Source organism: Sceloporus undulatus, chromosome 7 (assembly GCF_019175285.1).
Source record: "Sceloporus undulatus isolate JIND9_A2432 ecotype Alabama chromosome 7, SceUnd_v1.1, whole genome shotgun sequence".
NCBI classification, from domain to species: domain Eukaryota; kingdom Metazoa; phylum Chordata; class Lepidosauria; order Squamata; family Phrynosomatidae; genus Sceloporus; species Sceloporus undulatus.
In genome coordinates this window covers 9,284,382-9,311,895 of record NC_056528.1, presented here as the reverse complement: position 1 = coordinate 9,311,895, position 27,514 = coordinate 9,284,382, and the positions used below count along the sequence as shown (strand labels likewise).

Below are 27,514 nucleotides of genomic sequence, written 5' to 3'. Positions count from 1 at the left end.
CCTGTGCAAAGTGTTCATGTACCACCATTAACAATGTGTATCCCTGTGCAAAATGCACATGTGTGTACAATTAGTGCATATCCCTGTGCAAAGTGTTCATGTACCACCATTAACAATGTGTATCCCTGTGCAAAATGCACATGTGTGTACAATTAGTGCATATCCATGTGCAAAGTGCTCATGTACCACCATTAACAATGTCCATCCCTGTGCAAAGTGCACATGCGTGTACAATGCACCTCTATGTTTAATGCATATCCACATGCAAAGTGATCACGTACCTCCATGATCAGCGCATACCCAAGTGCATCACACATGTACAACCCAAGAAACATCCAACTGCTTCCATAGAGGAATGCAATGCCACTGGAGTCGGGTCAATAACCCCAAACTGCAAATAGTCCTCAAAAACCACATGCCTTGTGAGGACTTGCTCATATCATGTCATGTCATATCAATGTCATGTCATATCATAGCAAAGATTTACATCGGGGAGCGAGGAGGAAATATGACGAGAGTCCTTTTTCATCACAAATGCCTTTCCGCAGCTGCCCTGAGCACCACATTTTAGCTGCTAAGTGCATATTGTTGTTGTGTGCCTTCAAGGTGGTTCCAACTTCTAGCGACCCTAAAGCCAACATATCACTGTCCAGTACCTCTTCCATAGACTTCTCACCGAATAGTGGTCCAACTCCAGAAGGGCTGCAGCTCCTGCTTCTCATTTGGGAAAGGAAACTGCAGGATCCCCCAGGCCCTCTTTCCATCCATCTTGCATCCTTCCTCCGCATCAACTTTCCTCTCCGCTCGCTGCCTTCCAGAAAGGCCAAAGGGCAAGCAGGGAAAAATACAGGGAGGATTTGGCAGACGCCTTGGGCTGACATGAGTTCGGATTGGGAGAGGTGCCTCGAGTTCAGAGCAAGGTTAGCCAAATATCAGATAAATTAAGCGGGAAAGACAGACAGCTTCGCTTGCGGGTGAACTTTTCACCAGGAGTCAAGCAAACCTGTTCCCTTCTTGGCTTTGCTGCAGGTGGACTTGGGGAGGGGGACCCCAAATAACCCTTCTCCATCCTTCTGCCATCTTCTGCAAACAGAGTTTTTGTTTTGCAACGCAACCATGCATTCCCATTTTGCCTTCTGCACTGTTTTTCTTTTCATTGGAAGTGCATCTCGGCACAACTCTGCGAGTTCGTTTGCTCAACTGCGCTGCAAATAAAGATGGCATCGACGATGCGGATGTTTTCGAAACACGTTCAAGACATGCAGGGTTTTATCCTGGGTCTATCCACGTTGGTTATTCAAAGAGCCAACAATGCAAACCTTTCAGGAAAACTCCGGCAGGAATGAGATCAAACATCCCGGGGTTTGCAGGGGTTTTTTGGGCAGCACCCACCCCCCAAAAAATCTTGATCAGATGCATTTGAAATTCATATGAACAACACAGATTCAACCGGGATTATTTGCACCACTGTAATAAATCCTAAAAGGGCGGAAATCAAAGCCAAAATCCAAATGGAACGGATTGCCGAGTTAAAGGGAATAAAGCATATTGGAGCTGACCCTCATATGATGCCAAGGACTGTAGTTGTAAGGTCGCTATTACGGGGAGAAATGCATCAACACACAGCATTAGATTGTTCTATATTTCAATTGCAAGGGTTGCATTTGTTTGAGTTTGCTTGCGTTTTACTTTGCTGACAGGGTTTCCCAAACTTTGGTCCTCCAGGTGTTTTGGACTTCAGCTCCCAGAAGCCTTAGTCAGTTTGTCTAACAGTCAAGTATTCCAGGATCTGAAGTCCAAAACGTCTGGAGGACCAAAGTTTGGGAAACCCTTGCAACACATTGCAAGTCAAATGCAACACATTGCAAGGCGTCTTATGGTTAGAACACGGAATTGAAGCGGTGTCAAACTGCATTCTAAATGCATCTGAGGAAGTAGTAGACTATAGTCCGGTGATGGTGAACCTTTTAGAAGCCGAGTGCCCAAACTGCAACCCAAAACCCACTTATTAATTGCAAAGTGCCATGTCCCTCTGGCTTTCTAGTAACAAACTCTGGCAAACTCTGTGCTGTGGCAACGGCACATGTGCCCACAGAGAGGGCTCTGAGTGCCACCTCTGGCACGCGTGCCATAGGTTCGCCATCACTGCTATAGTCTATGAAAGCTCCTGCTGCCAACTTCTTTCAGTGAGTCTCAAAGGCACTACAGATCTCTCTGCATACTGATTCTACTGACTAACACGGCTATATCTTTGAATTCTGCATTAATTCTGCAACGTAGATGCATCTCCAATTGTGGAAGGGACACATGGAGGAGGTAAAGAAGAGAGCTCTTACAGTTTGCCTTTTGGGCTGCATTGTGTATATGCTTTTCCCCACTCTTTCTCCTCTTCCTAGCTTGCTTTCGTCCCCTGAAATCTCTCCATCGACGCCAAGGGACTCCTGTCCAAGACGGTGAAGGGAAAAACCCAGGGATCAGCAAATCCATTGTGTTGTGCTGACAGAAAGAAACTGTTACTACACACTTCAGCTGCCAACTTGCCTCAGCCACTCAATCCATCATGGTAGGTTTGCCGGGTCACAGACCGGTGAAACGCAGCCCTGCGGCTATTTTCGGCTTACAAGGACTGTGAGATAAACGGGGCATGAACCAGCCCCCCAGCAGGAGGGTGACCCCTCATACCCTCATTAAAATGTCACTCAGAAAGAGTAATGGACAAGGGCAGGAGGAGCTCGCGGGCGGCGGTTCCTTCCTTCTCTGACTTGGGCTCTCCGGCCAAGTGTCTCTGGAGGCCCAACTGGCCAAAGAAGGTGGCGCACGGATGCCAAGGAGAGCCAGGTTGGCTCCGGCAAATGGACCCACTCACTTTTGGGAAGACTGAGAAACATTCTTGACCCGCCAAAATGGCTTTTGGAGTTCCTCCACCTCATGTGAAATTTCCAAACTGGGTGCCGGGATTGAATGTCCTGTTTCGTCTTTGGACTGCCTCGCCTTGCCATCTTGGCTCGCCAACAGGGGCACCTGAGCATGCAAAGGAGAGAACGGGTTGGAAAGATTATTGAGGGTCACGTGGATAGGGTTTTTCATAGAATCTTAGAGCTGGCAGAGACCCCAAGGGCCATCTGGTCCAATCTGTGCCATGCAGGAACTCACAGTCAAAGCACTCCCAACAGATAGAATTAGAGAATCCTAGAGTTGGAAGAGACCCCAAAAAGGGCCACCCAGTCCAAACCCATTCTGCCATGCAGGAACTCACAATCAAAGCACTCCCAACAGTTGGCCATCCAGCCTCTGTTTAAAAACCTCCAAAGAAGGAGACTCCACCATTCTCCATAGCAGCATCTTCCACTGTTAGCAGCTCTTCCTTAAGAAGGTTCTTCCTAATGTTTAGGTGGAATCTCTTTTCCTGGAGCTTGCATCCATTGCTCCATTGGGTCCTATTCTCTGGAGCAGCAGAAAACAAGCTTGCTCCCTCCTCAATATGACATGCCTTCAAATACTTAAACAGAGCTATCATATCACAGCTTAACCTTCTCTTCTCCAGGCTAAACATCCCCAGCTCCTTAAACTGTTCTTCCTAGGGCATGGTTTCCAGACCTTTAACCGTTTGGGTTGCTTTTCTTGGGAGGATCTTTTTGGGGGGAATGGGTAGAAGAAGAGTAGAAACCACACTTTCCGTGAGATTTTAAAAAAGAAAATAAGGGGAAATGGGAGGGATGAATGAGGGAAGAAGAGAAGGTATTTTAAGCAACAGCCTTTGGAATCCGAACACAATGTTTATTCACTTAGTAATGGGACCGAGCTTCCAATATCAACAGGAGGCTCGCAGCAAGACTTTTCTTGCTCGGATCATGCATTTGTTTTGCAAGCAAGCGAGATTGCTGGGATTGCGGAGGCTGTTTGCTTAAACCCTTCCAACCCCCACAAGCACAGCGTAAAAGGAATCCTGGTCATTCCTGAGTGCTTTGGAATGGTTTTATTTTTTAAAAACCCAAACGCGAGACCAGAAGGACTGGTTTCCATTCCCTAGCTTAGGCATCGGCTTCTGTTAGCAGCCCACTTTGCAACATTGCCTGGTCTAATATCTCAAATGGCTTCCACTCTTGGATGCTGCCTTAAGCCTGGAAAAAAGTCCCTTCTTTGGACGATAGTTCCCAGAAGGACTCAAAATGAGGTTTCCCAAACTGATCACTTCTTTCCTTCTGCTGCAAGGAAGAGTCACCCTTTGGTCGATTTAAGCAAGCCTCTCTTTTCTACTAGAGATCAGAGTGGAGAAGATGCTTTTGCCAATTGGCGTAGGTAGGACAAGGCAAAGCGCATACCCTTCAACATTTCACCGCCAAAAACCAGGAAAGAAAAACTGGAGCGTGGTCAAGACGACAAGTTCTGGATGAGAATTAATGCAGTTTGACCTTGCATGGGGTTTGGAGTGTGTTGGGGCACAAGGGCTCTCTGAACTAAACATCTCACCAAACTACAAAATCCATCAATTTGAGCCATGGCGGTTAAAGCTGGGCCAAGCTGCGTTATTTCTGCAGTGCTGATGCAGACTTTAAGTTTTAAATCCTTTATCAGTGCAAATCTAAGCCTGGTTGGAACTGGAATGGAAATAAACCCAGCTCTTACAACATCTCTGCAACTTACTATGAGACAGAGGCTTGGCAACGGGGCTCCATTTTGTGCATCTGCTGCCATACCAAGTGAGACCATCTTAGCTCAGCATTGTACACAGCAAAGATGGGCAGGTTATCTGGAACCGTATTTTCTGCCCCAGACTCACCATCCTGTTTGTGCCCACCATTAAGCTGGCTAGAAGTCCACTTCTGGTTTCATATTTGGGTGGCACTGGCTGAGTAGTGCCTCTTCTATAGGAAAATTGCAGCTTCTGGATGAAACACGGAGTAACAATTTGCTTTCCTTTAAAAAACTGCAAGAGGTCCACAAGATCCGATGGTGGCCTAGAATTGTGTCTTCTTGATGGAAATCTACAGCGCTATATAAACAATGTATAACAGTCATCATCATCTGGTCAGGGCGACCCAGATGTTCTAACTGCAAGGACAAGGCACTGCAAAATGGAGGACCTGCAAGAAACAATGTAGGCCATTGCCAAAGAAAAGCTGGAACCACTAACATGGATGTCAATGCATGCTTCTATGCCACGCTCACAATGGAGGACATTTTGAAATTCCTCCTGGACAGAAGCTTGAAATGGAGGACAGGTCCTGGGAAAGGAAGTCACCCCGATCCCTGTCTAAAATGACTAGCAATGGATACCTGGCATTTTATATCTAAGTGGAGACTGGGGAGGAGGACTGAACCTTGGACCTTTTCCATGCGAAATATATGCTCTACCACATAATACCACCTTTTCCCAGAGTTTCACAACATAAACTAAAAGCATCAAAGAAGATACTTGGAGACAAAAGTGCTGCAGTAGCATTTATTAATCCTCGGACTACAGAACTGCAGTATTCACTTTATAAACTTCCATTCCTTTCCTCAACGAACTGTTGTTTCATTGTCTCAGACCCAACCCTCCTGGTTCATTCATCTATTTATTAAGGCTAATACTTGCGCAGGGCAACTTGGTGTGCGTGTGTCTGAACGCGTCCCTTCTCCGCAAGTGTTGAAAGAGGCGCGGCGGTCGACGCTTCGAGGCGACACCGCTGGATCAATTCCTTCCCGACGCTGCCCTTTACAAAGCGGACATATGCGAGAAGAAATTGCACGCGGTTGATAAAAAGCATTCTCCTCTCCCCTTGTGCTGGATCCTGGCAATACAGGAGAGAGCGCAAACACTGAAACGCAGAATTGCATGTTTTTGTTAAGAGGGCAACCATTTGGCACCCCTTTTGCTGTTCTGCTCCCCAGCAATAAACCTGTCAAGTAAACAAAAAAGAGAAAAAGATCCTGGTGCCGTAAAGGACACCGAAGCATTAAAACACTGGAAATGAGAAGGTCCTCTAATCTGGGCCAGAGGCACCATCTTTGGACCTGCCTCTATGCGCATCTTAGCAGTTTCCCCTCCATTTTGTCACAGCGGGCTTCTATGTAACCCTGCAGTCCTCCAGTACAGAGTGGTCATCTCCTCTGGTTTAAAAATAATAAAATAATAATATTAATAAGAATCCATGTGCTATTTTGAATCGCTCAGAATCAGTGCAATCGAAAACTCAATATAACCTTTCCTTTAATTTCTTTACACGGAATAGACCTTTGTACACTCTCACGACACTCTGTGTACTTTCTTATTTACACAAAACACAGTTGTACACACACACACACATATATATGTATGTATAGATATATATATATATATATTCATAAGTATATATATACACACAAACGGTAAGAAAATACAAGGCTTTTTCTACAGCTGAAAGTATGCCAAATGAGTCTCTGGTCTTAAGTGCCCCAAATGGCAAAGCTCTTCCGTATCATTTTCTGGGCATGGGGTCCCTATAGTCTCACAAAGCAGACCTTTCGACACCCAGGGAATGATCCTATTCCTTTCTGCCGAGCAGAATGGATTTCATTTGGCTCAGGAGTCTAGCTCCAGTTGTTCACTGGATCTCAGCATAAGCTGCTGCTCGTAGAAAAGGCTTTTTGCATAGTTGATTTCTTGGGACAGCTTCACCGCAAGCTCCTCCGACGTCACATGGACCTGCGGAAAAGAAAAGGCACTTTCCAAGAAGCGGAACGATAACCGCCTCTCCTTCTCTCCCCACAACCCTGGTTCCCTTTCTGGAGAGATGTTGGACGGTGTCTTCCAGCGACAGCTGTGCGTATGGTTTCCTGGGTGTGTACATGTGTGTTGTCACACAGTCAGAAAGTGCGGGGTCTCTTTTGAGAGACTTCCACAAACATAGGAATCGGAATAAATTAAACCAGCCTTCCTCCATTTTGCAGAGGCCAATGTGCCACCATGGATACTGGACATTTTGGACGATATACATAAATACTGCATATACTCGACTATAAGTCAACCTCATGTATAAGTCGAGGGTAGATTTTGGCGCCAAAGTTATAGATTTTGATATGACCCATGGATAAGTCGAGGGCAAAACTTAGGGGCATGCAACAAAGAATCTAAAGGATGAAGCAAGGAAAACAATGCCAAACAACTTACAAAATTCCAGCAAGCACAACTAAAGGCTGGATGGATGAGAGAATAGAGGGTCAATGCTTCCAGGACAGACTATGCTCTTGCTTCTCACCAGGGCATGGTTTCTTTTTAAATAAGAGTTAAAGTACAGTACCTCCACTGACCCATGGATAAGTCGACTCAAGTTTTTAGGGTCCATTTTTTTGACTAAAACATGAGTATATACAGTAGACAATGTGTAAAGAGATCCTGTAGCACCTCTGACACTAAAGACGTTGGCAGCATGTGCTTCATAGACTTAAGTCTATGAAAGCTCATGCTGCCAACTTCTTTCTTTCAGTTCGTCTCAATGGCGCTACAAGCTCTCTTTACGTACTGATTCTACCAAAGTGGCTATATCTTTGAATAAACAAACAGGTATTTCATTCCTATCTCCCCCTCCGCTTCCCGATGTGACGGGTGCTTTCCCACTTTTCTCTTGGTTTCAAGAAACCACAGTTAAGATGAACCACAGTTTCCTCTGGTCCAGATATCATGGCAAACGGTGTTTAATAGTAATAATAATAAAGTGAGCAAACTCTTCTTATCTCCTACTTGTGGCCACGGTGCAGGGAGAGAAGGGAGCCGGAGAGGATGTGAAGCTTCCGGCAACTTGATCCCAGAATGATAAGTCACCGTTTATCATTCCTAATCCAAAGGCAGCCTTAGAAGCGAGGAATCAGATGCTTGTTCCAGACACCTAGAAATGTGCTTTCCCTAGCTCACAGTTCTTTCGCCTCCAAACTGATCTCTGGTATCCCTCAAACCAGTGTCAATTTCAGCAGCTGAATATATGAAGGGGTACTTGAGTGGGAATCCTTTTAAACTGTAGCTCTTGTCCAAACAGTGGAGTGTCCAAAAATGGTTCCCAATTTTCACATCAGGTGAGCAGGTACTTGACCTACCTTCTGCCAAGAGCTCAGGCCTTCTGATCCAGAGGTCAGTTGGGATCTACTGATACATCGACAAAGATCTCCAACTCCCAAATAAGGAGGGCCGAGGAGGGGACCAACATGACACCTGCCTTCTTCCAAAAATATAATTCACTTCACTTGGGTGGTATATTTTTGGAAGAAGGTCGGTGCCATTTTGGGTTTTTTCTCCCTTTCTTCTTAAGCAGTTGAGAGTTGGAGATCTTGGCTGATGTATCAATAGATCCCAACTGACCTGTGGACCAGGATTCCCGACCTCTCGGTGGAAGGTAGGTCAAGAACCTGATCACCAAGCGATGTGAAAACAACGATTTTTGGACAATGAGTTTGCAGCCAGGAGTGTATATTTCTGCGGAAGGGCTGTGAGCTTAGTTTAGTTTCGACTTGTTGTTACTGAGTGCCTTCAAGTCATTTCTGACTTACGGTGACCCCAAGGAAGCTCCTGAGACTGCACTAAACACAGTTTTTGTGAAAGCCCAAGGAGAGGACACCTTCCCTTGGGTTTTTGGCTCACAAATGATAAGGCCCCACTGTCTCCTTACCATGGGCTTCTGATGAGATGGACCAGGCATCGACACCCCACTGCTGGAATTGACTGCTTTCTTTGTCAGCTGGACGTAGACCTTCCCGTGGTCTTTGGAGACAAGGCAATGGTAGAGATCGTCATACTTGACCTCCAAGAAGATGGCCTCTCGGTCCATGGTGTCCCCGCTCTTGAGGAAGTAAACCGCTTTGGAGGAAATGATCACGCAATAGCTGTCGATGTTTTCCACGGCGATGAAGCTGCAAAACGCCAGGGGAAACAAGTCAGTGATGTGTTTGCTAACCTGTTTCAGGTTTCTGGCGCTGCATGGATTTGCGGCTGGAAGAACGAGGAGGTATTTGAATCACACAAACATATGAACACACCAGATCAAGAGACAGGAAGGTAGGCTAGGGCTGCCTTATACTAAATCACATCCATGATCTATGGTCCAGTGCTGCTAACTCTGGGAAACTGTAATGCTTAGCACCCTAATCCTACTCAGATTTAGTGAGGAGTCTGGCTTCAGTCCCATAAACAAATACCTAGGGAGTAAACACCCTTGACAACCATGGAATTCATTTCCAGACAACTATGCAGAAGGTTTTCGCATTCATGCATGTGTCAAATTATCCGAAGAAGACTAGGATTAGGAAGCGCAGCTATGAACGAACTGGACAAGATACTGAAGTGCAAAGATATACAACCGAACGCCAAAGTTAGGCTCATCCAAGCCATCGTATTTCCCATCACCATGTAAGGCTGAAGAAAATCAATTTATTTGAGATGTGGTGCTGGAAAAGAGTGCTGAGGAAACCATGGATGTCCAAAAAACCAAACAAATGGGTTCTGTAACAGATGAAGCTTGCACTTTCCATGGAAGCCAAGGTGATGAAAGTGAGGCTGTCATACGCTGGCCACAACATGAAAAGACATCACTCACTAAAAAAGACATTAGTTAGGAAAGGTGGAGAGTAGTAGAAAGAGAGGTAGACCACACACCAGATGGACAAACTCCATCAGGTAAAACCTGAGTCTGCAGGACCTGACTAGAGGGGCTAGGAGAAGTCTCATTCATGGGGTTGCTATGGGTTGAAGTCAACTCAACTCAAAGGCAGGACCTGCAAACCAGGGAAATGTCTGAAGCTTGGCTGAAACGCTCAAGCACAAGACGGAGAGAGAGCCCTTGAAGCTCAAGAGAAGGGCTGGCACAGGTTACTTGTTGGAAAATCCATAATGAAAGAGCTCTGTTTTGTTCGACGGTTGAGTCACACGCCATTGTTCATAATCACTTGCTGACACACATCTTTCCCTCCAGGATCAGTTGCCAAACCTTCTGGTGAACCCTGAAAGGCCGCGGCTCCGAGGATCTCCAAACCCCACCTCCCACCTCTTCCCAAAGCCCTACATTTTGGCAATTTTGTGAAAATCAAAAACAAAGCAATGAAGAAAAGTTAAAACCACATGCGCAAGGACAAGAACACGATTCCACGGAACAAAGCAGAAGCAACAAGATCTCTGGGGAATTTATGGCTTGATGCCTTCAAGCTTTGCCCCCCCCACCGCAAACCCCCGCCACATCGGGAAGTAATTTAACTACGCAACGATGTTTTCCAGAAGTGAAACAGTGGGTCTAGCTGGGGAAAAAATGTGGAAGCGTTTAGCTAGAACAGTAGAGTAAGGTACCGAAACCTTCATGTTTAACTCGGAGGAAAACATGGAGACCGTCAGGCCTTTCAGTTCCTGAGACTTGGAGCAGTCCTCCAAAGCATGGGGAGCTAATGAAGTCCCTTGCCTTCCAACAGTTTCCCATCTTTGCATTGGACTCAAACCTTCCTCCACTGTTCCTAGGTTTACCTGCCCTCCTGCCTTGTGTGGAAAACCTGTCTCCCACCTTTGTTTCTATAAGTAATCTTAAAATCTTAAGCCACCTTGGATCTCATTTTGGGAGAAAGGCAGGATATAAGTGCAATAGATACGTAAATATACAGTCACTCCACTTGTGTGAGGATCCGTTCCGGACCCCGCACAAGTTAGGAGACTCGCATATATTCAAGCCCCACTGAAATGAATGCACACAAGCACAGGACACACGCTGCAGGAGCGCAACCCATTCACCTCAATGGCTGTTTGCCCTTCTGTAGATTGTCAAGTTTGCCGATTTCAAGTCCGTAGACTTGGATGGGCGACTGTATAATCTTTATGACTATTGATCACAACCGAGGCCGGACTTGCCACCCCAACGCCATATCTTCAATTTCTGCACTTCTATTATAACTCACACCCATCTCTGTCCCCGCCACTTGTTGGTATATATATAGACCTGGCTACAGCAGCATTTTTCCATGTATCTGATGGCATGGGCTGGAACCCACAGAAGCTTACACTAGCCATTTCCATTTTGTTCAGCCTCAAAGGTGTTGCAGGGCTCCTTTTCATCAAGGAACTTATTCACCCCAAAACATTGGCACAGCGAACTAGCTTGGTGCTTACAACTCATCCTGGATGTTTTCCGTCAGTTTGAAGAGCAGCTCCTGTCCTTCCGCTTGGCTCTCCAGGTATCGGGGCAGGAGTCCTTGTGGGCCTCGGCAACACCGTGGCTTTCGCACTCTTTCCGCTTGTGTCCTGTTTAAAGAAGCGCAACAAAAACGTGACGTTTAGAGCCGGGCAACCTGCACAAGAGACACAAGGGCGTTTTAGCTCCGCTTAACTCCTCCGCTTTCCTTTGCTCCACAATGAGCAAATGGGGGGATCCTGGGGGCCCCCATTAGCTGGAAAAGTTGCTTTGTTTGGACTACTGATCCCAGAATCCTCTAGCCCAGTGGTGGAGAACCTTTTAGAGACCGAGTGCCCAAACTGCAACCCAAACCTCACTTATTTATTGCAAAGTGCCACGTCTCTCCGGATTTCTAATGACAAACTCTAGTGAAGTCTGTGTTGGGATGATGGTGCATGTGCCCACAGAGAGGGCTCTGAGTGCCACCTCTGGCACGCGTGCCACAGGTTCGCCATCACTGCGTCTAGCCAGTAAGAATTTGAGGAGCAACACTCCAAACAGACCCAATGCATCTGAGGAAGTAGACTGAAGTCTACGAATGTTCATGTTGCCAACTTCTTTCATTGAAGTTAGTCTCAAAAGGGCGACAAGATCTTTCTACATACTGATTCTATGGACTAAGGTCCAACACACGCTGCAGCAATAATCCAGTTTGAGACTGCTCAGTGCTAGGGAATCTTGGGAATTGTAGTTTAATGTGGCACCAGAGATAGGATACTAAGGCCTCATACAGACAGGCCAAAATAAAGCTGCTTCGGGTCAATTTGGAGGTATGCTTTTCAATGATGCATACGTCCTAAGAGTCCGGAAGCTGTGCCAAAGCTGCGCTCTAGTCCTTAGGACTGGATCTTGGTTTTGGCGTGGCTTCCGGACTCTTAGTATGCATGCATCATTGAAACAGTATGCCTCCAAAGTGACCTGAAGCAACTTTATTTTGGCCTGTCTGTATGGGGCCTAAATGTTTCACAAAACTACAGTTCCAAGCATTCCCTAGCATTGAGCCAGGGCAGTTCAAGGGGTCTCTAGGTGGACTATTTCTGCAGCATGTGTTGGAGCTTTGAGTCCAAACAACTCTTTTGTGATTTGCGTCCCATCCTGTTCCTCTCTTGCAGACTCAGCGGCGGCCCTGTTTGATCTAAAGAAAGATGGCGGGGGGAAAATAAAGAAAGGGATTAAAAAATCTTGGACTATACCAGAGCTTTCTACTTAAACCACTTGGCAGCAGCACAGAAGACTGACTGGCTTCTTGCAGATGTTTTCTCCAGGGGCTAGTTTCTTTCCTCCTAGCTCTCCTTTAGCAACCCAGGGCCTGGCTACGAAGCACAGACTCTCTTTCATCCACACGCTCCACCTTTTCCATGCGGCTACGTTTACACTACGACAGTGCTACTCGCACGTCTTCCTCTTAAAAAATAATAAAGGTCAGAGCTTTGACTCTGGGCGTGCAAGATGGGGCTGCCGTGGTTTCAAATCCCTGACAGTGTCCCATCAAGCCACATCGAAAAAGGTTGCGGGGACAGACATACAGCGGATGCTAAGATGCTCAATTGCAAGGATCTTTACATTTTGGCTAAATATTTTGAACTCCAGAGGAGCCCTTTGGTCTTCCGGTTGCTTGAATAGCAGCGTTTGAGGGCTTGGTGTTTATTTCAGAGCTATTTTTACTTGTTTGGGCGCTACGGCAAAACACCACTTTATACCACTTCAAATGTTTGTCATCTGACGCAATGCTCCATCCATCTGAAGAAGTGGCTGACGAAGGCTGAGGCTGAAATTAGTCTGTCTTAAGTTGCCACATGATGTTATGCCTTGGCTTTCTTTTTATACCACTGAAAAGGCTAGCAGAAACACATTGGGGCATGTGTGTGTGTGTGTGTTTTCCTATTATGTTCTGCACTGTAAAATCATCATCATCATCATCATCATCATCATCATCATCATCATCATCATCATCATCATCATCATCATCTTTATTTTTACCCTGCCTCTCTGCTAGGATCGAGGCGGTTTACAATAAAATCCATACCATACAAAAGTAATCCCATTATTTCAGTTTTATAACTGCAACACTGCAATTTGGGATAGGAAATAAAAGGCCAGATCAGTGATGGCGAACCTATGGCACACCTGCCAGAGGTGGCACTCAAGAGCCCTCTCTGTGGGCACATGTGCCGTCACCCCAGCACAGAGTTTGCCACAGTTTGTTACTAGAAAGCCGGGGGACATGGCACTTTGCAATAAATACAGTGGATCCTTGTTATACGCTGGGGTTTGGTTCCAAGATCCCCCGTGTATAACAAAATCCGTGTATGCTCAAGTCCCATTAAGTATAATGACATAGCAAAATGGTGTCCCTAATAAAAAATGGAACATCAAGGTAAATTTATACATTTTTGGAACATTTTCAAACTGTGTATGCTTAAATCCGTGTATAAAAAATCCGTGTATAAGAAGGGCCGACTGTAAGTGGATTTTGGGTTGCAGTTTGGGCACTTGGCTCACCATCACTGGGCTAGATCATAGCCTCTCGCACCCTGTCTGAAAGAAAACATACATGTACCTAACACAGAATGATGTGCACGAGAGTGCTAGAGCACAGTGGTTTGAGTGTTGGCACAGTGGCATGATGGAGACCAGGGTTCGATTCCCAACTCCGTCATGAAACCCACTGGTGGACCTTGGGCATGTTACACGCTCTCAGCCTCAGGGGAAGGCAATGGCAAACTTTCTCTGAACAAAGAATAATAATCGTCGTAATAATAATAATAATAATAATAATACTCAATGGTCAACCTCTGGCGGAGATACGCTGGAGAACCCGGAGAGTCCTAGAGAGAACATATCGATCAAATCCGTTAAAAGTCAGAACCACAAATATGGACCACACTTGTTAGTGGTTGCTCTTTCATTCTATGATGCTCAACCTGGCAATAATAGTAACAGATATAGTAGTAACAGAGGTAGTACTAGTGGCAATCACCACAATCATCATCACCACCACATTATCATCTCCTACTTCTCCTCTTCCTCTGGTTGGTAATGAAAAAGTCAGATGCCTTCTAAATTATGTCTTGCTATTATTAACATGAATTGCATTAATTGTCGAGGGCCACCAGTTTTTGGCAAATCGGTCTGTTTGGTCTGGACTGCAGGCTACATTCCCCCAATTTGGATTTTGGAGTTGTTGGTTTTTTTGTAATGTACAATTTGTTCTGCTGTCTCAAGTTACATTCTGTAAATAACAAGCAACACGGATGACATTCAAAAGGGGGGAAAAACAAAACAACCGCCAACCTGAAAACGTTTGCAAGGCGGAATGAATGGCGGTGTGCGCCCACATCTGTGTTGCATTAAACTCAACTGAACACTCGACACATTTGCTGATTTGCTTTTAATAGGCACACAAAAGCCATACAAGGGAGAAATGCCCTCATGTCTACCCATCACAGCAGGGAAGGAGTGGCGCTGAATGAAGGCATAAAGGGATTGGGAAGAGCGTCGCCGGGAGGGCAAGCGGCCCAGGACAGAGCAACACTGTTCCAAACACATTGGAGACCTGGGTGGCTTTGCTCCAAGAAATGATGGAAGGCCCTTCCAAAAAATGCTTCCCGTTCCTAGACTCAGATAAGTCGCTGGTGGTCAAAATGAGCCGGAGGATCTCTCTGTTTGGCAGGGCAGACCAAGTACAGTGGTACCCCGGGATACGAAAGCACCGCGTTACGAAATTTCCGGGATACGAAAAAATTCCATAGGAAAAAACTGTTCCGGGTTACGTTTTTTTTTCCGGCTTAATTTTTGGTGCTTTTCGGCGCTTTTTCGCACGAAATCGCGGCTTCCAGCGCTAGCGCCTATGGCTTTTTCGGGTTGCGAAAGATTTCGGGTTACGAAGGGTGCCGCGGAACGAATTAATTTCGTAACCCGGGGTACCACTGTACATTCAAAGTCTATGCAACGCTTCTCCTATTTCCCACTCATACAGAGGTAACACTCTCTCAACCGCAAGGAAAGTCAAGAAGAAAACCTCCTCGGCAACCGATCTTGCCGAGAAAACCCCACGATAGGTTCGCCTTTGGGTCTCCGTAACTCAGAAACAACTCGAAAGCACACAACAATTAATGCGTTGGCTGGATCCTTTTCGAAGGACCGCAAGCTGCCTTGAATCCCATTTTGGGAGAAAGGCAGGCTATAAATCCAATAAGTAAATTGGGGAAGGTTTTGAGAAACCGTCTTGGATACAGGAGAGTCAATATGGGACTTGGCAGTCCTCTGTTGAAGGCAAAGACTGAAGAGGCTGCTTATGCATGGCAGGGTCTTCAGAGTTGCCATATTAAAACCTTATTTTGCAAACATAACACTCTGCCGGTCGGTACAAAGTCAGCTATGGACGTTCCTTCCCACGGGTTTTGCTCTGTTCCTTTTTTTCTTTTTGCTGATTTGTTGCACGAAGACAGCTTTATTTCAGAGGGCATTTGGGATCAAGTGAGTTATGAAGCTGTATTAACCGCCGGTGCTTCTGTAGGCGCTGCCAATGTTTTTTGGTGTCACTGCTTTTAATTTGCTTTGGTGGGTGTTATTTCCTGGGATTAATTGTATTAAGTAGGCAGAATTATATGAAATGGAAATTAAGGGGGTCCCGTATCAATGTGAAGATGAATCCGTTCTGCATTTTTTAATTGTCAGATTGCAAAGTGCAGTGGAGTCTCCACATTGTTGAGGTTAGGGCTGAAGGACCCCCATGCATGTAGAAAAACCATAAATAAAACACCCCACTATTCTTTTTACCTAAGAGAACACCTGTCTAGGACTCTCCAGGTCCTCCAGTGCAACTCTGTGGTCAACATCTGCTCTGATGTTGGAAGACCTGATGTTGAAAGACATGAGGTTGGAAGACCTGATGTTTAAAGACCTGAGGTTGGAAGACCTCAGGTTAGGAGACTTGATGTTGCAAGCTGACATTGGAAGACCTTCCTTGGAAACTTCTACTCCTCAGGGAAAGCGAGGAATCATAAAACAGCTAGGCAAGGGGAGAAGCATCAAGTATCCACAAAGTGAGAAAGGGGACCAGGGAAGAGAGATTGGGAGAACAAAGCAAGGACAAGGGTGAGCTACACTCCTGGGGCCTTCCGTCCCTCTTTCTCATCCATTTGTGAGACCAGGTGCTTGTGGAAGGCTGTGTTTGCTGAAGGCCCTGTTCCATCCATCCTGCCTCTCCAAATAAAACCTCCAGAAGTCCTCCTCCTGCTTGCAGACGTGTCTATTTTTAGTGGCCGCAACAGAACCACACACATCTTGCTGTCTCTTTGGGTGCTGCCTTTGCAAACAGTTCACACGCAGCCTTTCCTCTGACTCATCATTCCACAAATGTGGTCATAATTAAGCCTCCCGGCTTTATTGGGCCATCGGTGACCGAAGCCAAAGATTATCTCTCTTGACATCACTCAGTCCGGAATTTGGAAGTGGATTACACGTCCCAGAATCCCCCAGCCAGACGATGCTGAGAACATGTGTCTCTTCCAACTGTATGATTCTATAATATCCTATCCATAGGAATCCTGCTGGAGCAGCCAACAGGACAGCGCCAAGCGCTTCAGACTTGTCGCACTACGCTGGCTTCCATTCCTGAAGCAGACTTGGAATTAAATAATAATAATAATAATAATAATAATAATAATAATAATGTTGTTGTTACAGAATCATACAATTATAGAGTTGGAAGAGACCCCAAGGGCCATCCAATCCAACCCCATTCTGCCATGCAGGAACTCACAGTCAAAGCATCCCCATTGACAGATGTCCATCCAGCCTCTGATTAAAGACCTCCAAAGAAGGAGACTCCACCACTCTCCAAGGGAGTGTTTTCCACTGTCGGAAAGCTCTTACTTTCAGGAAGTTCCTACTAATGTTTAGGTGGAATCTCTTCTGTTATAGTTTGCATCCATTGCTCCATTGGGTCCTAGTCTCTGGAGCAGCAGAAAACAAGCTTGCTCCCTCCTCAATATGACATCCCTTCCAATACTTAACCAGGGCTGTCATATCACCTCTTAACCTACCCTATTCCAGACTAAACATAACCAGCTGCCTAAGTTGTTCCTCATAGGACTTCATGGTTTCCAGACCCTTCACCATTCTCCAGCTTCTCTATTGTTGTGGTTGTTATTTAGAGAAAACCTGCAGGAGCAGCCAACGGGGCAGCGGCAAGCACTTCCAACTTGTTGCACTACATTGGCTTCCATTCCTGGATCAGACTCGGAAGTAAATAAGTAAATAACAACAACAATAATAGTTTTTGTTGTTTTTACTTCAGAGTCTGATCCAGAAATGGAAGCCGACGTAGTACAACATACTAGAAACGCTTGCTGCTGTTCCGTCGCAGGTTTTCTCTAATAAGGAATAATAATACTAATAATATTAACAACTCTTATTCCTGCTGGATCATCCATTTTAAAGAGCAGGGCGGCTGTTAGTGGGAGCAGGATACGTTACACGCAGCGTGAGAGGGTTAAACAGGACAGCCTCCACTCTTTCTAAACTTTTGCCCTCTGGATATGTACTCATTGGCTGCCGTACAAAACTCCAGCAGTATTACATGCCTGAGCGATATGGTTCAACTGTCGGTCAGGCCCAGGGCCTGGCTATGCGCCAGACCGCAATCAATGGGACACAAACCTCGCTTCCCCCCCATTCCTCTCCTCTTCCCCCCCTTTTCAGATCATCATGGAGGTTCAGATCATCTTCTCCTTTTTGTCCCGCCGGTTAAATTTATGGAGCAGAACCCATTCCGACGCAGCATTCCTTGGCTTTGGGCTGGCCCGGGCGGGCCTCCCTTTGTTTGGTGCTGGAAGCGAGGATGTGCTTTGGAGGACGGCAAGGTTGTTAGTTCAGGGACTGGCTGTTTGCTCATGGCTGAAACGAAGAGAGTTCAGGGGAAGGGCAAAAGGACAGCCCAAGTGTAAACGCCGTCCCAGCAGGCCCCGGGGTTCTGACACCGCGCCTCGGAGGAAAAAAAAGTGCAACCCCATCCCTCCCTTCCCCCTGCGACAATTGTGGGCTACGAGCCGATCAAGCCGGGCCTGTAATCCGGCTGCTAATGCAATGCTTCCCAAGCGGGAGGAATGGCAGTCGTTCCTCCCCAGAGTGCCAGGGACGGGTACCACATTTGCCTCCAATGCCCACAGCTCTTCCTTGCTTTCCTGGAAACCTCCCCGGGACATGCAGATGATGGTTTTTTGCAAGTCAACAGTGGTCGAAGGATCACCATTTTGGGTAGCCCTGCACTAACCATAGACTCAGAGAGTTGGAAGAGGGCCATCCAGTTGAACCCTCCGATATGGAGGAAGACACAATCAAAGCCCTCCGGAGAGATGGCCATCCATCCTCTGTATGAAAACCTCCGAAGGAGGACACTCCGCCACTCTTCTTTGAAGCCTGAACTCCCACTTCTGGAGTAATCCAAGATGGGGGGAAATCTGCTTTGGTATGGCTTTCCTTTCTTCATGGCGGGCTGCAAAAATGGCCACGGGGCCGACATGTGGACACGCAAGCTACGGTCTGGTCAGCTCTGATTTATTTTTGATTCACGTTTTTAAGCTGGAAAGATGTCTAGAGCTACTTACCTACAGCCAATGAATACAAGGAAGACTGGGCTTTTGGACTTAGGGACTGAAAGGTCACAAAATCAGAGAATCATAGAGATGGAAGAGACCCCCAAGGGCCACCTAGTCCAACCTTCTGCTATTCTAGACAGATGGCCATTGAGCTTCTGTTTAAAAACCTCCAAAGAAGGAGACCCCACCATACTCCAAGGGAAAGGCTTCCACTCTCGGACAGCTCTTACTCTCAGGAGGTTCTTCCTTAAGTTGAGATGGAATCTCTCTTTCCTGTAGTTCGAAATCTGGATGCCAGGGGCTGGTTTTGGCCTACAAAGACCCATAGGGCCCAGGCTATCTGAAGGACCAATTTTTCCCACGTGAATCTGCCCGAACTTTAAGATCTGCAGGGGAAACACTTCTCTCTACCCAGTTTACATGATGCAGGATTAAATCCCCAAATCGGGCATGGACTGTCTTCACAACATCCGTAACTGATCCAGGCTCGCCTTCACTTAATCTGTATTTTAAAACTTCACCTTTTACTTTGTCTTTTTCGTTCTCTCTATAGCGACAACAAGGGGGTCAATGAAGACAAGCCCTTAGGAGTACTGTCCTCTTCGGAGATTGTGTCTTTCAGAGTATCGTACAGGTGCACATCTGTCGAATGACCGACGTTTTCTGGACAGGGATGTTTGCTTCTTCCCAAAAGCGCAGCTTCCCTGTTCATCCAGAAACGCAGCAGCGTCAGGCAAACAAACCATTTTGTTGGACTTGGAAGGTATCTGTGCCACTGGCAAGGCCTTTTGCATTCTGCAGGTGCACGCTAAGTTACCGTGAAGCGTTTGTCCCATAACAATTCCCAGAAAGAAAGAAAGAAATGTTGAATTAAGGGCAGGTTTCATTGCCATGAGGATTCTTGGCTGAACTCCCCTTGAACCCAGAAGCATATCACTTATAACAGACACGAACAATCATGCTCCGATTACCTGCTTTAAGGCATGAGGGTTCAAAGTGAGTTCGCGTCCGGCGGCTCCCTCCTGCCACCATTCAAGGGCTCCTGCTCATAACATGATGCGCCATGCCGTTCCTGCTCACACACTCACAGCAGCCGGGCAAAGGAAACAAAACACACAACTTGGTTCTCTTTGCGCAAGGCCTTCCTTCAGAGAACGAACTTTGATTTGTGCCATTTTTGAAGCAGTAACACGCTTTTCGGATTTGAATTTAAAGAGCTACAACTGCAGCAACAGTGATACGGATCGGGAAACCAAGACTAGGTCTCGTCCGCAGCGTCCGCTCACCATCACAAGCCTTGATGTTGTTAAGTTTTCTGACATTCAATCTAAACACAATGGCACTGTTTTGAGGACTGTTAAAAGGGAGTATGGAGAGAGATCTTGTCGCACCTTTGAGACCGACTGAAAGAAAAATGTTGGCAGCATGAGCTTTTGTACACTTAAGTCTCTTTCCTCCGGTGCATTTGGATCTCCATTTGGAAATCCATCTGAGGAAGTAGAGCCAAGGCTACAAAGGCTCATGCTGCCAACTTCTTTCTTTCAGTGAGTCTCAAAGGCACTACAAGATCTCTCTACATACTGATTCTTACAGACTAACATAGCCTAAGACCATGACAACCCTCCTCTGAAAAAATCTTGCCGCCCCAAAAACCCTATGGGAGGTTCGCCTTAGGGTCGCCATAAGTCGGAAACAACTTGAAGGCACACAACAACTCGAGATTATGACCAGCCAACCACTTCAACATGGCTCTTCCAGGAGTCAGATGCAATAACAGGAATAACCAATCATTGCAATACAAGAAGGTTCCTGACAAGCTGGAACCTGTCCAGAGAAGAGCAACCAAAGCGACCAAAGGTCTGGAAACCAAATCTTATGAGGAATGACTGAGAGAGTTGGGTATGTTTCACTCGAAGAAGAGAAGACTGACACATGACATGAGAGCCATCTTTAAATATCTGGAGGAATGTCATGTACCAGATGAAGCAAGCTTCTTTTTTTGGCTGCTCCAAAGAACAGGATACAAACCAAAGGATGCAAATGACTAAAAAAGAGATTTATTATAAGAATTGTTCAATACTGAAGCAGAGTATCTCAGAAGGCAATGGACTCTCCATCTTTGGAGGTGTTTAAACAGAGGATGGATGGGCATCTCTCAGGAATACTTTGGTTGTGTATATTTGCATGGCAGGGGGTTGGATGAGTTGGCCCTTGTGGTCCTTTCAAGCCCTAAGATTCTAGGATGCCATTCCTGGAGTGAGCGGTTTTGTGATCTCTATGGCTGAGATCTGTTCAGAATAACACCTAACACCTGTACGCAAAGGGATCCTGTAACACCTTTGAGACTAACTGAGTGAAGGATATAGCATGAGCTTTCCAAGACTTGGTCTACTTCCTCAGATGCATGGAGTGAAATGGTGCCCAGCAAACCAAGTCTAGGAAAGCTTCTCCTACAACGTCTTTCGCTCTGTTAGACATAGTGGTGAGACCCTTTTGCATACTCTGAATTCTGCCACCTCAAACCTGGGGAAAACGTGGTCTGCAAATGGAGCGCAAGGTATGCCTTTGCAGCTCTCATTACCTGCAATGACTTCCCGGGATGGGGAAGGGTAAATGCTAGACCACAGTGGCTCCCCACAGCATCGCAACACAATTTCTCAGGGATCCCTGTCCTTGTCCTGTTTCACCGTAGAACAATTGGGCTTTCTTGTTCTCTCTGGCCTCCACCATTGTGCAGAGAGCCTGTCTGAGCCATATTCCCAAAGGTGGGACTACCAAAGGACATCCGAGACGTCCATTATAATTCATCATACAATCTGTCGCAGTGTAGTTGAGTCCCACATCTATTAAGGCAGTGCTCTTCAAGCTAACAGATGGGGAGAGAGGCTGATACTTTCCCCCCCATATGTGCCAGGATCTGTACCGGCGTATTTGTGCCCGTTGGGTACAACTGTTCCTTTCTTTCCTGAAAACCCATTGCTTGCAGGCCGGCACCAGTCCAAGGACCACCACTTTGAGCAATGCTGCATTAAGGGGAGACAGAGGGCTTGTTTTAGTCCACAGCCATACCCCCAGATCTCTCCCCCGCCACGGCGAAACTTGTCAAAGCTTGTCATCTTATTTTTGAACCAGCTTTTGCAGCTCGCTGGAGCAAACGCATTTGTCAAGCGGCTCCCAGATGAGCAAGTGGCTGTCACTGCAAGGGCTCACAAAGAAGGGGCAGCGGGTGGGTTTTGACTAATATCACAAGTCATCAGTCTGGGAAACAGAAAGGACAGACTGTGAGGTGGCTGGTGCCTCTCTGCTGGTGTGAAACCAACCCCGCTTGCCTTTCCGTTGCCTTGCGATAACTGATTTGCTTCCCGAACAAAAATGTTTTGTATGGAAACCCAGCCTACATCTATCATCTCTTTCAAGACCTCAGTGGGGCTGCACAGAAGAAGAAAAAAGGAGAAAAAGAAAAGAGGATCTCATTACCTCTGAACAAATGTGCTCCTTGGGCACATTATGAAGTATTTCCCATGTAGAGGTTTGGCTTTAGAAAGGTACACATAGGACCCCAGTATAGACAGGAGAAAACACTTCAGTAGTAACAGCAGCAGCAGCAGCAAACTTTTCTGTCCTGTAACTATGCAATTCACTGAAATATTCAGCAAAATCCAGGAGAGTCCATGGACCAGTTCCTGCGATCGTTTTCTCCTGCTCTGGGGAAGGGAAGGCCATTTGAAGGATGTGCAGCCGGGAGTTGCCTTTTCCATCACGGCATTAGGAAAACTTTTAGTGAATTGGCTTTAATTAAACTACCAGGATGTTACGACGCTTTTTATGTTTCCTTCCTCCTCTGTGATGAAAATGCATCCATTACTCTGAGTGCCGCTACATTTTGTGCTGCTGCAGGTACAATCTGACAACCTTGTGCATAAGAAATCGCTCTCCTCCACCTGTCTTGTTCCTTGTCTTGCACATTCATTTTAATTAATTTTGTTGGAATCATAGAATCATAGAGTTGGAAGAGACCACAAGGGCCATCCAGTCCAACCCCATTCTGCCATGCAGGCTATCCAAATCAAAGCATCCCCGACAGATGGCCATCTAACCTCTGCTTAAAGACCTCCAAGGAAGGAGACTCCACTACACTCCGAGGAAGGAGTGTGTTTCACTGTCGAACAGCCCTGACTGTCAGGAGGTTCTTCCTAATGTTGAGGTGGAATCTCTTTTCCTGCAGCTTGAATCCATTATTCCGGGTCCTGTTCTCTGGAGCTTGCTCTTTTGGAGAGCGGTCATAAACTGCAATAAAGATTGACTGATTGATGTTTAGCTATATGATCATAGACTGCAGACTACATGCTTTGCATGGAGAAGATCCTGGGTGTCAGTCCTGGCCCATCTACAAACGGCTTAGAAAGACTCCTACCCGAAACCCTGGAGATTAGATGCCAGGCAGCATAAGCAACAGTGACCTAGACAGAGCAATGGCCTGATTCAGGATAAGGCACTTTCTTATGCTCCTTAAACATTATGCGTAGAGAGGCATGGGGACCATGCAACGATATCATGTCTACTGGGTACATAGAAAGATTTGCATCTATTCCTGCCACAAACCTTCTCCTGGATGTGTTTTTTGAAGTGGAAAACTATGGGAACAGTAAGCGACTGTCCACAGCAGATACAGACATCTAGCTATTGCAATGACTTGTTGCACAAACTGCAGCTGACACCTCCAACTGGGTGAACCAGTCTAGGGTCAGAAAGCGAGTCATGATGCCATAAACCACAAAGCCAAAGAGACAAAAGTTACGGGACCAGAATGTGAACTGTTTATATATTCTGCCATAGTGTTCCACATGTGCATAAAACAGCATTTTGGCCTCAGATGAGTTAAAAAAGAGAATGCACAGGACTATTTTGGAAATAAAGCCAATGCAATGCAAGTCTAGACTGCATCAAAAGGAACACAGTGTCCAGATCAGGGGAAGCAATGGGGGCATTCTATTCTGTAGTTTTTGGTGGGTCTTTTGGGCTCTGTGGCCATGTTCCAGAAGAGTTTGCTCCTGACGTTTCACCAGCATCTGTGGCTTTGGCATCTTCTCTAAAACTGTGGATGCCGGCCATAAAAGCCTTTGACTTCGCACTCTATTCCGCTTTGGTCAGACCTTAATTGGAAGAGTATGTTCAGTTCAAGGAAGATATCAACAAGCTGGAAAGGAGTCCAGAAAACGGTTACCAAGATGGTAAAAGGTCTGGAGACCAAACCCTGCGAGGAACAGCTTACGGAGCTGGGCATGTTTAGCTTGAAGAAGAAAAGACGGAGAGGTGAGATGACAGCCATCTCTAAATATCTGAAGGTGGAGTGAGCTTGTTTTCTGCTGTCCCAGAGACTAGGATACGAAGCAACGGCTTTACGTTAGAAGGAAAGAGATCCCACCCAAACATTAGGAAGAACCTATTGACTGTAAAAACGGTTCCACTGTGGAACAGATTGCCCTAGAGAGGTGGATGTTCTTTCTTTGGAGGTCTTGAAAAGGAGGTTGGATGGGCATGTTTTAGGGAGTGCTTTCATCGAGGATTCCTGCATGGCAGAGAACTAGATTCAACGGTCTTGCAACCAGTGGCAGAAGGCACTGGTTTAGAAGGGAGGGCACAAAAACGCAGGAAACCAAATGACATCCAGCAGGTAATATTTTTCTTCCCATTGCCAAGACAGGCTGCTCTCCTATGAAGGCTTCCTGACCCCGTTTGGAAACACTGGGCTCTCCAGACCTTACTGTGCCGCTTTGCGCAAAGATAAAAAACACAGCTAATTCTAGCCACGTCCTTTTGATCCCTCATTTTTTACAGTCCCTCCGAAAGTGCTACAGAAATGCTTGGGTCTCAGTGTGCTTCTCCCACTTTGAATCTCTGCAGGAGGGGAAATAACTGTATTTGAAAGCGGGGGGAGACCAACGACGATAATATGGCTAATCCCTCGCTCTCTGCTTATTCAAGATTTCCATCTGATGAGGAGGTTTCATGAAAGTGATCGCAGGACGCCAGTGCCAAAATGGCCAGGGAAAAAGCTCTTTCACTCCAGCTACGAAATTTACCAGGACTAGCAAATAAGTGTCCAAGAGAGCTAACCGAAAGCGAGTCATGCCTTTTCTCCTAGCTATTCAAAAGTGAAAGGAAATTGATTGCATTCGTTCGTCTCGAGGTCTGGTTATAAGAGCCTTACATAAGTGACACGAGAATGAGAAATGATTGTTCCGGCTTTTGGAGCGCTCGGGAGTATGCAGAGTTCAGCCAACAGACGGAAAAGACATTTGCAAATGCAGGTTTTCATTTTTCGGCTCGCATCTGGGCTGCGGCTCTGAGCGACAGCGAACGCTCAGGGCATTCGCAAGGCTCTGGAGGAGGGCAGTTCACCATCGCCAGCTCTGGAAAGCAACGCATTTTCAGCGCACCCTTCAGTCACTCTAACCTTTCAGGAAGCCTTTTGCATTTCCAAGTTCAAATATACACACAGACATATTTAAAAGTCCTCTTCCCTCAAATGCATTTAGTGCATTTCCGAGGGGATGAGAGCTTAAACAGGCAGAACAGCAATGAGTCCAGTGGCACCTTTGGGACCAAGATGTTTTATTATTTGACATACACTTTCATGGATTCCAGACCACTTCTTCCAAGCCAGAAACCTGACCAGCTCCAGTTTCGCCCATCTGATGAAGCAGGCTTGAGTCCATGACAGTTGATGGAAAATAAAACTTCCCACTGTTCCAGTTTGGCCGGGGCAATCCCAGTTAATCCTGTTACCCCACTTTTTCAGCTGTTTGTCTCTCCTCCACCATCTTTCCTCCTTTGCTCCCAACTTACTACAATTGCTGTAAACTGAGCCCAAAGTGCGAAAAGGAAACTTTTCCCATGTTGGGCACGCTCTGACTTTGCTTGGCTATGTGCGTCCTGGTTTTAATCTGTGAAATGTTGGGTAGGTATGCAATCGGAGGTGTTGAAAAGAGAGCATAGTTCTTCAAGCAGAAGCATTGCACTACATTATGACCTAACGGATCTCAGAGAGAATGTGATAAGGAGATGAAGGTGAAGCCTTCAAAAGGTTCAAACAGGGAAAGAGCACATCTTTCAGGGCCCTACATGTCGGAGTACAGCAGCAAACGTGTCTATTGTATGTGTGTGTGTATATGTGTGTGTGTGTGTGCGCGCACACACTCACACACACTCATCCCTCCATATTTGCAGCTTTGTTATTTGCGGATTTGATTATTCACAGATTTGGTTAATATGTTCTCTCTAGGAATATCTAGGTCCTCTGGCACAACTCTATGGTCACTAAAAGTTGCATTAAAGACCTAGAGATTCCTAGAAGGAATAGTCTACTAGGCTTTTGTAGCTCCTCCAGTGTAACTCTATGGTCAATTTTAATTAAAAGCTGCACTGAAAGACCTAGAGGGTCCTAGAAAGAACACTCTACTAGGTCTTTGTAGCTACTCCGGCACAGTTCTATGGTCAGTGCCTGTCGGACAACTGACCACAGAGTTGCACTGGAGGACCTGGAAATTCCTAGAGAGGTGTCCTCTCAGGTAAAAACATGGTGGTATGTGTAACACACACATACATACATACACCAGGGGATAAAGGATGCCTTTGTGGTTTCAGACACTTGTGGCATGCTTCCTTTTCTGAATTCCTCGAAGACTACAAAACTGCCTTTCGTGCAAAGCGGAGATTCGCAAGATACCAGCTGCTGAGTCAGAGTCCTGGGTCTGAGCTTCTAGAGCAGTGATGGCAAACCTATGGCACGCGTGCCAGAGGTGCACTCAGAGCCCTCTCTGTGAGCACATGTCCTGTCGCCCAAGCATAAAGTTTGCCAGAGTTTGTTACTAGAAAGCCAGAGGGACATGGCACTTTGCAATAAATAAGTGGGTTTTGGGTTGCAGTTTGGGCACTCGGCCTCTAAAAGGTTCACCATCACTGTTGTAGAGTTAACTTCATGAGATGCAGAATGGAAAAAGCCACATGGAAATGAATCTCTTAGAGATATTCCAAGCGTATATGCCACCAGCCTTCGATACTGAACTTTTCAGACGAAAACTGGGTAGCACCCTGTTCCTTGCCCCCACATCCTTCTCTGAATCATTCTGCCCTTCTGCAGTAGCAAGAACGCTCAAGGAATTGTTATATTTCTGCATTCTTTAAGTAAGATACATGGCCTTATACACGTACAGCAAAGACAATGCAAACCTAAGCCAGAAAAAAGGGAAGGAAAAACAGTATTTGGAACAGTGCTCTGTTAGGTCCAGTTCCAAAGCACTCATAGCAGAATGGTGAAGCAAATGCAACAGAGGGAGTTTCATTCAAACAAAACAAACCATGGAAACAATGACTAGGTTCCTGCGTTCTTCTCCCAACCGTATTAGTGTCGACCTCGGATTGCAATATCTTTACGCCTTACGCAGATATTTCAGGATTACATACTGTAAGGAAGTTATTGATTCTTTCTCTGACTGCCCTCCTACGCTTGGCTCATCAAATCTGTATAGAGAACTGCCAAACCCAAACAGCACATTGGGCTAAACTGTGCCATTTTGTATAAACTTCACCCTGAGAAAAGCAACATCCAAAGCAGCTCCGGTTGGGTGAGAGCAAGATCCCAAAAGAGGCAAGAAACCGGAAAGCGTCAACGGAATCCACAGCAAAAACCAGAGACACACCTCAAAGAACTCAACAGATGACTGCTTTGTTATTACATTTTGTAAAAAA

General features: G+C 46.1%; 1 protein-coding gene across 4 annotated transcripts in view; it reads right to left on the bottom strand.

Moving 5' to 3' along the window:
• Positions 1 to 5,429: 5,429 nt before the first annotated feature.
• Positions 5,430 to 27,514, bottom strand: part of VPS13D (vacuolar protein sorting 13 homolog D) — a 107,449-nt gene continuing 85,364 nt past the window's right edge. For all 4 annotated transcript variants that reach the window (XM_042478869.1, XM_042478868.1, XM_042478871.1 and 1 more), the window contains 3 exons: positions 11,096 to 11,227; positions 8,622 to 8,862; positions 5,430 to 6,667 (listed from right to left, as the gene is read on the bottom strand). In XM_042478869.1, the coding sequence (XP_042334803.1) occupies positions 6,545 to 6,667; positions 8,622 to 8,862; positions 11,096 to 11,227 (496 nt within the window). In that variant the 3' untranslated portion in view covers positions 5,430 to 6,544. The remainder of the gene's footprint in view (positions 6,668 to 8,621; positions 8,863 to 11,095; positions 11,228 to 27,514) is intronic.